Source organism: Hippoglossus hippoglossus, chromosome 7 (assembly GCF_009819705.1).
Source record: "Hippoglossus hippoglossus isolate fHipHip1 chromosome 7, fHipHip1.pri, whole genome shotgun sequence".
Lineage (NCBI taxonomy): Eukaryota > Metazoa > Chordata > Actinopteri > Pleuronectiformes > Pleuronectidae > Hippoglossus > Hippoglossus hippoglossus.
The window spans coordinates 27,705,393-27,720,392 of record NC_047157.1 but is presented as its reverse complement, the minus strand read 5'-3'; the positions used below and the strand labels follow the sequence as shown (position 1 = coordinate 27,720,392).

Below are 15,000 nucleotides of genomic sequence, written 5' to 3'. Positions count from 1 at the left end.
TTGATATGTTTGTGTGAATGATTCCATTATATTAAGATCAGGTCACTTTCTAAAAGCTTGGAAGCATGAAACTCGGTATCTATATTATAATTAGAGCTTCAGCGTTGATTTCTCAGGTTTTAACCCAAAAACAGATTCTCTAGAAAATCATCAAAAGAAAACGTGACTTCATGTGTTTTTCTGTCCACAAACATTATGTAAATCTAAAGAACTGGTTCATGGAGAGAAGCCGTTACTGGAGCTGGTTTTCCATCTATTTAATTTGTAATTTATTCTCTTAGAATCAGACGAGACTCTAGAGCAGCGTCCGCTCTGGAGTCTTTTCATTGGTTAGCACTCAGGCCTGTTTGTGATTGGTTTATAGAACCTTTGGGAACATTTGCACGTGTGGAGATGATCACGGTTTTTAAAAAGTCGAATTCCCCACAAAGAAAAGAGTAAACGCTGAACGTGAGAAACGATCCAAGTCTTTACCGTCCGGGCTGCGGCTCTGAGGAGGTCGTTCCTCGTAGCGAAGGGGGATTTACAAACTGTGACAGGAAGTGGAAGGAGAGGAGAGCGCTGCAGGAGACATGAAGACATGAAGACATTGGACGTTTCTGCTGAGGCTGCGTCCACTGAGGCGCAGCTGAAGAAGAAGAAGAAGCAGCAGCAAGATGGAAACAGGACATCTGCTTCATGTGTTGAATTTACACACGTGCTGTAGCGATGTTCATATTTCCATCATGCAAACACAGTTCATACACAAATCACACGTGCAAGGTTATGTGCATTAGGTTGTTTCTCATCAACACTCACAAACAGCAGCTGAGAGCGAGAGGAACATTTACACAACATTTTTTAATTTAGTTTCAATTTTCATCCATTTTTCTTTATTTCATAGATTTTTGTACCTAAGAACTATTTCACAACTTTAACACATAGTCATAAACAGCTAACATTATAATTAATGTTATAATATAAGTGCAACCTTTACATTTCATGATGTGTGATTTAAGAAATGTACATTTTAAAGCTCTGTTGTCATCAATTAGAAAACGAGACATGAAGACGTCTTTAAATGTTCCAGCAGTTTAATGTCCGGACGTTAAAACGGCTCCTAACGGCTTTTTCAATCTCTTCTTATCGACTTGGCGCTCGCTCTCGTTTCCCGAGATTAAACCGAGAAGTGGTCAATAAAAAGTGATGAGACTCAGTTTGTGTCCTCGTTTCGCTTCCAGCTTCTAGAAGTGGATTGGTTCTGTTCAACAAACAGCCGAGAAACCGTCTGTGGACGTTCGTGAAGCTCGAGTCCAAAACTATCTGAGACTTTCAGGACTTTCACTGAAGACAGACGACATTTTGAATGAGACGCATTAAAGAAATCTTCATGTTTCCATCATTTGTCCTGATGATGTGGAAACAGGTTCCATTTCAGTTTGGTTCAGTTTGTTTTGTACAAACTTTTGTTGAAGCTTCAGCAAAGAAGAACTAAAGCTGAATTTATTTATTCTCGTGTTTAAGCAAATTAAAAACAGAGACACTTTGTAAACTGTTTTTTTAAACTTAACCTGATCTGTACTTTATTTTATTTCTGAGTGATGTATAAGTTTTATATTTATTTCAATCATGTTTTATTATTCAATCATTTCATTGGTCTGTTCATTTCATTTGATTATTAGAAGAAAATCGTTTGTAGCAGCTGATTAATAATGAAAATAAATGAAATCATTTGTTCATTCATTCATCTTTTTTCATTCCTTCTTTCACTGACCTCAAACAATGCTGCTGATTTAAAATCTGCACGTTCATCAAACCTGGAAAGAAAAATTAATAAGAAATAGAAATAGTAAAAAATGATTTAAACTTGAAAAGGTTTCCCATCATTTCTCATGTTTCTGCAATGAGATGAAGTGAGATGAGATTTATCTGCAAAGGAAGATTTGATCCACGTTTTGCATCCGGAGGCAAATAAAAGTTGTAAGAACTTGATTTTCATGATATTTTCAAGGATCCTGAGAATAAAATAAAATGTCAGAAGCAGCATTAAAGAAAAATATCAGCACATTAAGTCAGAAAAAGTGCTGAGGAAAGAAAACGTTTTAAAAGTCTAGACGATGAGTTGGTTTTTGATTTTAATGATGTAATTTATTTTAAATAAAAACCTGTTTTAGCAGATTTTACACCTTCGGCCTGATTAAGCACCAGTTTCCAGTTTGGCTCCTCCCAGCAGTTCGAATAATGAAATAACTCTAATAATGTTTAACTGAGCAGCTCATGGATCTTCTCAGGGTCCAACTTGTCGCAGCACTTTGAATCTGTTGAAGTTAAACTGATGACACAATGTTTAGGATTCTTCAGTGTTAGAAACTTGACTGTTGCACGTTTCCTTTGCCACCGTCAAGTTTCTAACATGTAAAATGAAACTTCCTGTTTGAAACGCTTCAACATCAGCTTCTCTCACGTGACTTCATCTGGAAATTAACATTTCAAATGAGGCCAAACTGGGAGTTTCCAAACATCCAGTTTAAAACCACACTAGTTCTGAATAGTGTCACATGATGGTTAAATACCAGTATCTGCAGCCTCGTCTGTGTGTCGGGATACTGGGACGTTTCCAGTAGTTGTCTCACTCTGTCGTCTCTGTGCAGCGGGAGCTCTTCGACATGGAGCCGTGGGAACGACCTCGAGAGGAGTTCAAGCTCCACAAGAAGCTGGGAGAGGGACACTTCGGGGAGGTGTGGGAGGCTCAGTGGACCACGGAGAACAAGAAGGTGGCCATCAAGATGCTCAAACAAGGTACGACTGCACCGACTGTCCCTGGACCTCGATCCAGCTGCGTCAGGTCACACACACTCACATCAGGCCTCTGAGAAAGGTCTGGTTCTCATCATCCAGGAGGTAGTCTCTGAGAAATCTGTGAGAACATCAAAAACGTCTCACAGTGTTAAAGAGATAAAACCTCCTGGAGCGTTTAACGAGTTCTTCTCCGGGCGTCGTCTCGTGCTTCCATCGAGGTCGTGGAACAGTAACACACAAACTACAGGGACAGACCCTGGTGGGGGAATGGATTCTGAAGATTGTGTTCTATCTGGAGATAAAACACAATCTATGTGTGTTGTTTCTTAACAGAATGCATTGTGGGTCCTCATAAAGCCCCAAACACAATAATGTGCTGGAGCCGAACATATGTGCTCACACACTTCTTCACTTGTTTCCTGTTCGCTGTGGCCGAGGTTTGATTCCTCAAGGTTTCACCTGAAAGAACAAAACTGTCAGACACGCAGTGAGAAAACATGTAAATGAGATTATATTCAGATGGACTCTTTTAATGATGGAACAGTTTAACTATAAAAACATTGACTTGTTCACGTTCACTGCGTCTCTGAGGCCGAGTGAGCGCGCTGGCGTGGGCGTGTCACTTCAGGTGCACAGAGGAAACAGGATGTCTTGGTCCTGAGTCACCGTCTTATAACTGAATCACGTCACAATGGTTAGTTCTGTCCTGTAAACAGAAGAGTCGTCTCCGGACATCAGGAACGTGTTTGATCTTCTGTGACGCCGACAGGTGGAAGAAGAATGTTGTTGGTTCAGGAAGCTCCGAGGCGAAAGCTAAAAATAAACTGATGGAGTGATGACAGGAAGGAGAAGAACGTGATGACGGGAACAGAGTGCAGAGAGTTCCTGGTCTGTTTGGATTGTGAGTGCACGAGCGTTCACGTGCGTTCAAACGCTGGTGGGACGCTGCTGCTGATTGGTTCACGTTCCACTGATCGACAGAAAGAAAGAACCGATGCAAACATGCAGGTTCAAATCCCAGACTGTAACTCTGAGGACATTTTGGAGACGCACGATGTCTGTAAACTATTCACATTAACGCCGGTTTGTGTTTCTCCTCCTCGCCGCGGTTCAGAGGACACGAAGCAGGACGAGTTCGTGAAGGAGGTTCAGGCTCTGAAGAGCCTCCATCACCCCAAGCTGATCCAGCTGCTGGCCATGTGCTCCAGAGGAGAGCCGGTCTACATCGTGACCGAGCTCATGAGCAAAGGGAGCCTCAAGTCCTACCTCGCCTGTGAGTGCTCACACACAGACACAGACACCCACACACACACACACACACACACAGAGACACACACACACACACACACAGACACACAGAGACACAGACTCACACAGACACCCACACCCACACACACACACACAGAGACACAGACTCACACACACAGAGACAGACAGACACAGACAGACACACACACACACAGACACACACACAGACACAGACACACAGACACAGACACACACACACACACACACACAGACACACAGACACACAGTTAAGATCATTCTTTTAGATTAGATTCCACTTTATTGTCATTGCACAAAGTACTGAGACAACGAAATGCAGTTTAGCATCTAACCAGAAGTGCAAAACAAAGCAGTAAAAGTGCAGAGTGTGTGCATATGAAAAGTGGAATATGTAAATAAATAAGATATGTACAGTAAGAAATAGATATGGAATATGAACAGTATTGATACAAGACTAGCAGCAATAGAGGTAGGTAGTGTAGATAAAGTGTATATAAAGTGCAGGTGTAAGTATAAGTGGTGGGAGTAAGTGAGATCAAAATGAGAAATGAAGTGAATGAGGTAGTAGTAATATTGTATACAGAGTAAGTTAAAAGGTATGGTATGATATAATTACGATGAATACACTATGAGCAAGAAGTATATAAATATGAATACACTATAGGTGGGATAATACAGTAGTATTGGTAAACAGGTTTTGAGGTGAGCCAGGACCATCCTCTCGAAGCACTTCATGATGGGGGGGGGTGAGTGCAACAGGGCGGAAGTCGTTAAGGCTCGCTGCACCGGGGGGGCACCGGCACGATGGAGGTGGTTTGAAAGCACGTGGGGACAGCTGCTTGGGCCAGTGACAGGTTGAATGTGTCAGTGAAGACCTCAGCTAGCTGCCCAGCACAGGCCCGGAGCCCGGGGATGCCATCAGGGCCAGCAGCCTTACGTGCATGGATCCTGCTCAGTGCAGCACACACGTCGGTGGAGGACAGTGTGAGGGGCTGGTGGTCTGTAGGGAGCCTTGATGGCCGCCTCCTGGTTGTCCCTGTCAAAGCGAGCATAAAAGCTGTTTTGGGGGGGTGGTGTTGGTGGGTTTGAAGTCCGTTATGGCCTGGATGCCTTGCCACATGCGTCTGGGGTCCGAGTTGTTCTTGAAGTGCTCCTCCTTAGCGTGTGGCAGGGCCTGGCCTTCTTGATGCCCCTCTTCAGGTCAGCCCTGGATGAACTGTAGGCCTGAGCATCACCTGATCTGGAAGCAGTGTCTCGTGCCTTCAGCAGCAGGCGGACCTCTCTGTTCATCCATGGCTTCTGGTTAGGGGATGTAGTGATTCGTGTGAGGGTGGTGACACTGTTGGTGCTGATGAAGTCCAGAACGGAAGAGGCACAGGAGTCGATGTCCGTGTGGGAGTCCAGTCGTCCCTTCAGTAAATCTGGTATCCTTGTTTATTTTCTCTGCTGTAGCTTTAAGGAGGTTTTAGAACAGAAGGTTCAGTTTCCTTATCTTAGGTTTGAGAATTCAAGTCCTTCGCTCAGACATTTTTCTGAAAACGTATTTGGGTCAAATGACGTTAAATCTCTTCACATTCAATCCAAAGCAAAAGGAATTATAATCTGCGTCCTGGCAGAGAAATGTTGCTCCAACTAAAGACTCTAATCACAATGTGTGTGTGTGTGTGTGTGTGTGTGTGTGTGTGTGTGTGTGTGTGTGTGTGTGTGTGTGTGTGTGGTACGTATCTGCCTCCCACACACTGTTGGCTGGAGCCTTCACACACAGATGGAAATTAAAATGTTTACTTTATTCAATAATCCTCTTTTCTCCTCATTCTTCGTGATCCTGTGAAACAATGAAAACAGCAGAACTGCTTCTGTTGTCATTCACATGTTTCCACTTCCTGTCAGTGTGAAGTCCACGTGCTGATCTGCAGTCGCTCCTCTTGAGCTTCATGAGAGAAGCTCTGAGATTCTTTATCACTGAGTGACTGAGTTAAGTTGAAGTGTTGCAAAGTACCAGAGAACAAACAGCTGACTGTGAAGACCTAGAACCAACAGAACGGTTCTATGTTCAGCTTCTACAGTGTTTGGTTCTGTGCTGGTTTGAAATGTTCTCTGATCAGGATTCTTTACTAGAAGCTGACGGTGGCTCAGTCGGTTCCTTCTCGCTCTTCACACTCGGGAACACGTCAACTAAAAACACAACATACTGTAACAGATTCTGACGAGCTCCTCCTTAGTCCTACGAGCTCAAACTAGCATGTGTAGCTCAGGTCAAGCATCCAATTGGAGAGAGGCCTGGGAGCCCGCTGCATTCTGGGTGTTGTAGTATTTACATTTTTACATTACATTTTCATTTAGCTGACCCTTTTATCCAAAGCGACTCACAAGTGCATCAACCATGAGGAACAAAACCAGAACAACAAGAATCAAGAAAGTACAATTTCTTCAAAAAAGCAAAACTACAAAGTGCTATGAGTAAGTGACATGTAAGTGCTACTAAACTGTTAGTTTTAAAATGTATTCAAGGTGTAGTCGGAAGAGGTGTGTCTTGAGTTTGCGGCGGAAGATGTGTAAACTTTCTGTCCTGACGTCCATGTGGAGCTGGTTCCACCGTTTAGGAGCCAGGACAGGAAACAGTTGTGATGTTGATGAGTGACAGCTGTCCCTCACAGTGAGGGAGCAGCTGATTGGCCGAAGCAGATCGGAGTGGGGTGGGGCTGGGGTGTAACGTTTGACCATGTCCTGGATGTAGACTGGACCCGATCCGTTCACAGCACGGTACCAAGTACTAGTGTTTTGAAACGGATGAGGGCAGCTACTGGTAACCAGTGAAGGGAGCGGAGTGGTGTGAGTGAACTCAGGTTAAAGACCAGTGGAGCTGCTGCTTCCTGGATGAGCTGCAGAGGTCGGGTGGCAGCAGCAGGTAGACCTGCCAGGAGGGGGGGCCAGTAGTCTAGGCGTGAGATGACCAGAGCCTGGACCAGAACCTGGACCAGAACCTGGACCAGAACCTGCACCGCCCCCTGAGTGAGAAGGGGGCGTGTTCTCCTGATGTTGTACATCATGAATCTACAGGAACATGATGTTACAGTAATGTGGCAGTGAGGGAGAGTTAACTGTCGAGTGTCACACCCAGGTTCCTAGCAGTCTGAGTGGGGGGGCTAACACAGACTTGTCAAAGGTAATAGTCAGGTCGTGGGTGGGAGAGTTTTTCCCTGGAAGGAAAAGTAGTTCAGTCTTGTCAAGGTTAAGTTTCAGGTGGTGTGCAGACATCCACTGAGAGATGTCAGGCAGAGATTCCTGCTGCTGCCTGTGTTTCAGATTGAGGAAAAGAGAGGATTAGTTGGGTGTCATCAGCGTAGCTGTGGTAGGAAAAGCCATGTGAGTGAATGAGAGAGTTGGTGTACAGAGAGAAGAGGAGGGGACCCAGGACAGAACCTTGAGGGACCCCAGTAGTGAGAGGACAAGGTTCAGACACAGATCCTCTCCAAGTTACCTGGTAAGTGTGGTCGTTGAGGTAGGATGAGAGCAGGGAGAGAGCAGAGCCTGAGACTCCCAGGTCCTGAGGGGGGGGAATAAGGATCTGGTGGTTCACTGGGTCAAATGCAGCAGAGAGGTCTAGAAGGATGAGGACAGAGGAGAGAGAGGCGGCTCTAGCAGTGTGAAGCTGCTCAGAGACAGCAAGGAGGACAGTCTCAGTCGAGTGGCCTTGAAACCAGACTGGTGAGGGTCAAGAAGGTTGTTATGGTGGAGATGGGAGGAGAGTTGATTAAAGATCGCTCGCTCAGGGCTGTGGAAACAAAGGGAAGAAGAGAGACAGGTCTGTAGTGGTTTACTTCAGACGGGTCGAGGGGGGGTTTCTTCAGGAGAGGGTTTACTCTTGCCTCCTTCAGAGAGTTAGGGAAACAGTTGACAGGGAAGTGTTGATAAGATGGGTGAGAAAAGGAAGAAGGGAGCGGATGTTGTGACGGACAGGTACAGAGTCTGTAGATGTGGTCGGGTTGTCAGTTTGAGATAGTGGGAGAGAGTAAGAGATAAAGAAGTGGTCAGAGTCCTTTTCTCATGAGGCACCAATTTCTATTTAGAGACTCACAAGTTTTATTAGGAGGCTTCATCCTTCCAACGGTGAATTCTTTCTTTAAGTTTGACGGCACTTTAATGTAATTTAATAAAACAATACAAGTGTGTATTTGAGTATAAAGAGAGAAGCACTTCCTGCAATAGACGTCACTTCTTACAGACGAGTCTTATTCTGCGATAACTCTTCCCTCGGACGCAGTTTTGTTAAATAAGAAACATGGAGGTGTCACGAACACGTCCCTGCTCGGCTGTAAAACTCTGCTCGCCCTGTGTGTCCTCAGCTGCTGAAGGTCAGGTGCTGACGTCCGCTCACCTCATCTACATGGGCAGTCAGATCGCAGAGGGCATGGCCTACCTGGAGGACAGGAACATCGTCCACAGGGACCTGGCGGCCAGGAACGTCCTGGTGGGGGACGACCTGGTCTGCAAGGTGGCCGACTTCGGACTGGCTCGGATTATTAAGGTAAGAGGGAGGCGGCTCTTTGTGAGGGAGACGATCGGTTCAGTGTCGTTTTAAAGGGATTTATGATCATATTAATAATAACAAGACTTTATTATCAGTTTAGAAAGAGACGACTCAGATGTTCTGTGTGACATTTAAACATGAATCACCTCAATACAAAGATATTGACTGTAAATACATCTGACTCCATGAAGCTGCTTTCAGCTCCAGGTTTTATACCATCTACTTAAAAAGTCTCCTAAGTAAGAAATGCACTCATTTATCTAGTTTTTATCAGAAGTTATGAAATGTGACTTTTTATACATCTTTAGTATATGATCTGGATGTTTGTGGCATCACATGTTAAAAATCAGGTTCCAGGTGTTCAATCTTCATTTATCTCAACATCTTCGTGTTTCACATCTAAATCTTTTCCTTTTCTCTTCCTGTAAAACATTAGAACACATTGATGACTCGTTCTTCGTTCAGGGACATTTACTCGTTCTGCGTCCAATCAGAAAGCTTTCTGGAGTTAGACACTTCCTCCCTGTGACTATAAAATATGAGCGTTAGCGAGCAGAGAACAGGAACCTGAGCTTTGAGTGTTTACATCATGGAATCTGTTCAGATCAGAGCTCAACGATATTAATATAAAAATGATTTCATATATTTTTTATTACAGAAGCATGAAATGTGACAGTGGTTTTGTGTTGATGTTCCTGAGAATGAAAATGTCCTGTTGACACGCAGCTCGTTTGATATTTACACACAACAGGGATGAGATAATGTCTCCGGTGATCTAATGTGACACCAGAGGAAACGTTTTAACACAAATGAAGTGAATCGACCGTCCCAGGTGATCAGGGGACAAATGAGAAGAAACGCTGGCTGCTGGGGGACCAGGGCAAAGTGTTAATGTTCCTCCTGTGAAACCCCTGATTCCCTGTCCGTCTCCACAGGACAGTGTTTATACAGCGAGCAGGAACACAAAGATCCCCGTGCGCTGGACGGCGCCGGAGGCGGCGATTTACCAGCGGTTCTCTGTCAAATCAGACGTTTGGTCGTTTGGCGTTTTGCTGTACGAGATGATGTCACGTGGCAAAATGCCTTATGAAGGTACAGCATCAAGTCTTTTACTGCTTCTCACTCGTATATGTACACTGCACAGTTTAATGTACATTTAATATATGTATAGAATAGAATATTCGTAATATGTTTTATTCTTATTCTTTATCTCTGTATAGTTTTGGTTCTTATATGTTTAGTGTGAAACCCTGTTACATGTTTTACTGGAAGCAGGATCCTCACATGAAGACACAGAAACACAATAAGACACATTTCAGTGACTTTGGTCTTTTCCAGACTTTTGATTGAAATGGATTTGAAGTGTCTGTAGTTTAGAGATAATGGAACATCTTGACTCGTAGTAGTGATTAGTGGCTCATGCTCATGTTTGTATCTGCTTCAGGAAAAAACAACAAGGAGGTGTTGGATCTGCTGTCCTCTGGATTCCGGCTGCCCTGTCCAACCCGCTGTCCTCAGAATATTTACCGTATCATGATGGACTGCTGGGCCGCTGAGCCGTCCCAGAGACCCTCCTTCCACGCCCTGCACAGCCAGCTGGACTCAATCTATGCCCGGATATATTTCAAGACTATAGAGGTATAGAGAGAGGGACACAGAGGGACACAGAGGGACAAAGGGACGATGAGAGGATGTAAACTGGTGCAACAGCAAATCCTCTGCAAACTGGTCCCCGACAGACGGATGGACTAGGAACATGAAGGATCTTTTTAATGCCACACACGTCCACAACAGGGTAAATGTATTTGAGCGTCAGAGCACCAGAGACTGAGGTGAGACGTGACGAGAGGCTGCTCGGCTCATCTCACCAGACAGAGGGTGAAGGAGGAATTCTTCATGTTTAACAGTCAGGAGACTGAGTTCACTCCTTCACACCCGCAGCACAGTCACAGCAGCAGCTGCTTTGAATTTTTTACCCTTCGGTGTTTTCTAAATGATATTTTATTACTTGTGTACGTGCCATGTCTGTGTATGCACACATTGAAATGTTGTGAAGTCACAGGTCAGGACTTTAACTAATCACCTGTCTTCTGATTGAAAAGCCAGTTCTAAAATTGAGGTTATGTGCAATAATGAGCCGCCTGCTGGGTTTGAAGCCATGCTGGGGCCTGGTGCTGGGACGTCCCAGAGGAAGAATACCAACCTTCACCAGAACCGGACGATGAATCCAGGCTTAGGTGATCTTTGAGTTTTCTCAGACCCTCAGGTCTGGAGGTTAAAAGGATTCAGTCTCTTATCCGTCAGGAGGGATGAGGACAGGGACTCTACACACATTCAGACACATCAGTCCTCCGAACATGTGTCTTCATGGAGATCGATCAATGATTCTCTGAGAAATCAGTGAAAACGCTTCGAGGAATTTTGTAGAAGGATCATCTGACTCTAAAGCGGAAACATTTCAATGTGTTTTTAGAAAATCCTTCAAATCTCTTTAAAGAATTGTTTTGATGCTTAACAAAGTCTCAGGTTCACAGAAGAAGAAGTAGAATGTGTGTAGTAGATCATTGTAGAACCAGAATGTTTGAGTGTGCAAACCTCCACCAAGGCCCAACAGATCCATGAGTTATTCTCTGAGACGTGAACACAAATGAAAACATTGTAAAGAAGAACTTCCTGGATCTGCCTCCTGATCCTGATCTGACACATCCAACATCCTTCCACCCAGTTTGGTGTAAACCCGTCCGGTAGCTTTTCTGTGATCCTGCTGACAAACCAACAAACACAGATGAATGAATCTCCTCCTTGGTGAAGGTAATCACTTATTAAATGCACATGTAACATGCATGTTTTGTTTTGGGGATATTTCAATATTTTTTGGGAAATCTGCTTTTACAACCTCTCGACGACGGTTAGATGAGAAGCTCGGCTCTCGTCCCTCTGCTTTAACAACAGGCACGGTCGTGTTAGCTTAGCCACCGACAGAGCTAATCTGTCAGTGGCTTAATCTGACCAGAGACTGGAAAAAGGTGAAGCCAAAATATTCTGGAAATGTGACGTCACGTGAAGTCAGAGTCTGCAGCAGTGATCACGATGTGGTGTCGAGGTGTCGAGCTCCATAACCACACTCGACCAATCAGGAGTCAGTCTCAGCTGTCAATCATGACGTCTCCGCCTCTTTCTATATCGTCAAATAACTAATAAAAACCAAACTGATCAGAAACACTTGAACAAACGTCAGTGAGATGAGAACGACCTGAAACGACAGAAACATCTTTGAGAATCTTTTCTTTTTCACTTTGAATCCACCTCCTCATGCTAACATGGAGGAGGAGGAGTTTATGAGCTATACTGCAGCCAGACACCAGGGGGCGATCCAGATGTTTTGGCTTCACCTTTGGGAGCCGTCATGTCGTCCATGTTTATTCACAGTATTTACAATAATTGTAGAGGTAATTAAATACTTTCAATTCTGACAGATGAACAGCAGCTTCACACATGAGGTGTCCTGACTAGCTTTAATGCTAACATGCATGCGAGTGTTAGCATGCTAACTAGCATACATTCAAACTATTAGCATTGTGCCACACTGAAAACATGTAGCGTATCTTGCACGTCAGCACTGATCAAGTAGAAAAGGTTTCGACTGAGAAGTTCAACGTGGCCTCTGTGTTCACAGGATAAACCCAGAAACAGACACTGTAGCGCCACCTTCAGGACAAGATATCTGTCCAACTAGTGCTAACGATCAAAGTCAAAGGGCTCTAGTTTCACGATCTAAATGCATTTAGTCCAAATCCCTGTTCGCTCTCTAATGGTGGGAAACAGAAGGTCCCTGCACCAGAAGCTTTAAGTGCTGATCCTGAATCTCGTATCAATCGTGGGTGTGTTGTAGGCGTGACATGCAATCAACCAATCAGAGAGCCTCGTCCATTGAACAGCCCTGTGGGCTCGCACATGGACAGTACTGCAGATTGAAAGTGTTTTCGACAGGTGGAGAACTTCCTGAGCAGATCATGTGTGTGTGTGTAACGAGTGTGTGTCTGACAGCGCAGCTTTAAAATAACAGGAACATACTTCACAGCAGAGTTTAGTCAGAGGTGCGATCGCCTCGAGCAACGATCCACAACATGACATGACATCACTAGACCAACACGTGCATGTGAGCTCCGGACAGGAAGACGACGACCGAGTCCACCTGAGGAAAAACACTCCAGCTTTGCACCGGATTTAAAACGGGGCCCAAACAGGATTTCTCCTGATCCCCCCCCCCCACAGTTGTCTCTGGGGCCCGAGCATGGCTTCACTCTGTTGTCTTGTTGTTAACCACAAGCATTAAGTATTTTCTTCAGCCCACCGTCTATTACAGGGATTTGAGAAGGTTTAGCAACATGTTACATGTTTAGTGTGGGAATTGTTTTTATGATCACTGGATTGATGCTGCCGCGGTGCCACTGGGCCACAGTGCCACATGTACAGGCCTTAAGTTATTAAAGCTCTTCTACAGGCCCACGAGTTACAACTGGAGTGCTTATGTTTACACACGTCTATAACTAACTATACAACATGGACAATAAAAACTACCAAAATGACCAAAACGATGTGCAGAGTAAATCAGACTCAGTTCCAAGGAGCAGGAACTGGGATTTGTTCACCACCAGTGTTGCAATGCAATGCGATTTAAGAACAATGCAACTTTGGTCTTTTTATGCACGACATTCACAGAAGACAAAGCCAAGTTCAGGAAACTTGAGCCATAATCACCAAATCACAAGACTGACTTTTGTGTTTGCGGCTGTCGGCCATCAGGTACCAAACACCAGTAGTGCAAAGAATAAAGTATTTTAAGTATTGTTTTAAAGCGTGTCTGTGCTTTTCTATCATAACGTCTGTTGTCTGACATGTTCTTACAAAGTTTAATAAGATGAAACTAGATCATGATGTAGATAAGATCGTGGAGATGATCCTGAGTTCATCACAGAATCACTTCAATGTGACGCTGGAAAACCTGTAAAAGGTGACGATGCTGTTAATCCGCAGTAGAAGAGTCCAAGGGAAAAGTTTCAGACCTCATCTGTAATACTTAGCAGCTAGCTGCTATAACTGCTAACTGCTAACTGCTAACTATGAGAGGCAACTAGCTCTTTATCCTCAGTGTGGACGTCATGAGACACAGAACAAACTGAAGAGGACGGTGATGAAGAGGAAGAGAGAAAGTGAGAAACCGAACAAGAGAGAATATCAGAGCATGTTTCACTGGAGAGATAAAAGAGGCTGAAGGGTTCAGGGCAGATGTGGACCAGCTGTGTACAGCTGTACACAGCTGTGTACAGCTGTGTACAGCTGTACACAGCTGTACACAGCTGTGTACAGCTGTGTACAGCTGTGTGCAGGTGTGTACTCATATTTGCGACAGTCACTCCCCACCTGTAGGGGGAGTCGGAGTGTAGCTGAGTGATTCTTCATCCTGTCGCTTTAATTGATTGATTCTTCATCGAATATGGAACCAAAGCTAAGTGTCTTTTTGTCTGAGGCCCCCCACCCCCCCAGGTTAGTGGAGTGGAACCATAACCATAACAAGCTCTGTGTCAATATGCAAGAGTTTTTATTTTTAACTGTAAATATATATATTTAATTATATATTAATGAAGAACATTGTAACTTTGTTTTGAAAAGTGCAACATAATTATCATTAATATCATCTCACAGTATTATCTTTGTTTAACCCCCTTTAATAAGACAAGTCACCTCAGTGTCCTCTTTTAAAAATGTATTTTCAGTTTCAACTTCTACATTTTCTTTGTTTAAATGTTTTTTTGAATTAAGTATTTCTGCTTTTATGTCTGTGAAACACTTTGTGACCGTGTTTCTGAAAACAAGTTCAATAAGTTCAGTTTATTAATAGTTATAATATTCATTTCATTCAGTTTTACCTAATAGTTTACCAGTCATGTAAAAACGATGATGATGATGATGATGATGATGATGAGTCACAGCAGGGCGGTTCTCACTCCTGGTATTTGAGCCGTGGACGGAAGTTGTCAGCTCTTTACTCGCAGGAGAAACTGTAGCTGTTTGTCCGGAAGACATCCCGAGGACTCCTCCATCCTCCACCTGTCCGACAGGGGGACAGACAGGGGGAGAGACAGGTGGACAGAGGGGGACATACTGGTGGACAGACAGGAGGACGGACAGGTGGACAGACAGGGGGACAGACAGGTGGACAGGGGCCATTCATGGTCATCTATGGGCGAGTGTCTGCGCAGAGCTTGTCCATGTCTGGAAACACTATGGCAGAGGAGCTCCGGAGAGAAGGAGCCCTCAGCTGGAGGAGGAGGAGGAGAAGGAGGAGGAGGAGGAGGAGGTGAGGAGACCGCACCGCAGGAGACCGGGTCTGACAGCAGCTC

The 15,000-nt window shown here is 44.4% G+C and overlaps 2 protein-coding genes and 1 long non-coding RNA gene across 4 annotated transcripts in view; 2 read left to right on the top strand and 1 right to left on the bottom strand.

Annotated features, from left to right (window-relative positions):
- Nucleotides 1-11,220, top strand: part of zgc:194282 (tyrosine-protein kinase Srms) — a 12,923-nt gene extending 1,703 nt beyond the window's left edge. The window contains exons 2-6 of the mRNA XM_034589832.1: nucleotides 2,631-2,778; nucleotides 3,893-4,051; nucleotides 8,412-8,593; nucleotides 9,532-9,688; nucleotides 10,041-11,220. Coding sequence (XP_034445723.1) covers nucleotides 2,631-2,778; nucleotides 3,893-4,051; nucleotides 8,412-8,593; nucleotides 9,532-9,688; nucleotides 10,041-10,240 — 846 coding nt within the window. The 3' untranslated portion in view covers nucleotides 10,241-11,220. The remainder of the gene's footprint in view (nucleotides 1-2,630; nucleotides 2,779-3,892; nucleotides 4,052-8,411; nucleotides 8,594-9,531; nucleotides 9,689-10,040) is intronic.
- Nucleotides 5,500-15,000, bottom strand: part of LOC117764246 — a 20,571-nt gene continuing 11,070 nt past the window's right edge. Inside the window, exons 2-3 of the long non-coding RNA XR_004614350.1 lie at nucleotides 10,441-10,446; nucleotides 5,500-5,511 (exon numbers count right to left, since the gene is read on the bottom strand). This is a non-coding gene — a long non-coding RNA (uncharacterized LOC117764246). The remainder of the gene's footprint in view (nucleotides 5,512-10,440; nucleotides 10,447-15,000) is intronic.
- ptk6b (PTK6 protein tyrosine kinase 6b) overlaps nucleotides 14,654-15,000 on the top strand; it is a 26,280-nt gene continuing 25,933 nt past the window's right edge. The window contains exon 1 of one of the 2 annotated variants that reach the window (XM_034589816.1): nucleotides 14,654-15,000. This exon is cut by the window's right edge and continues 198 nt beyond it. In XM_034589816.1, coding sequence (XP_034445707.1) covers nucleotides 14,840-15,000 — 161 coding nt within the window. In that variant the 5' untranslated portion in view covers nucleotides 14,654-14,839. The other variant, XM_034589815.1, reaches the window with a different exon arrangement.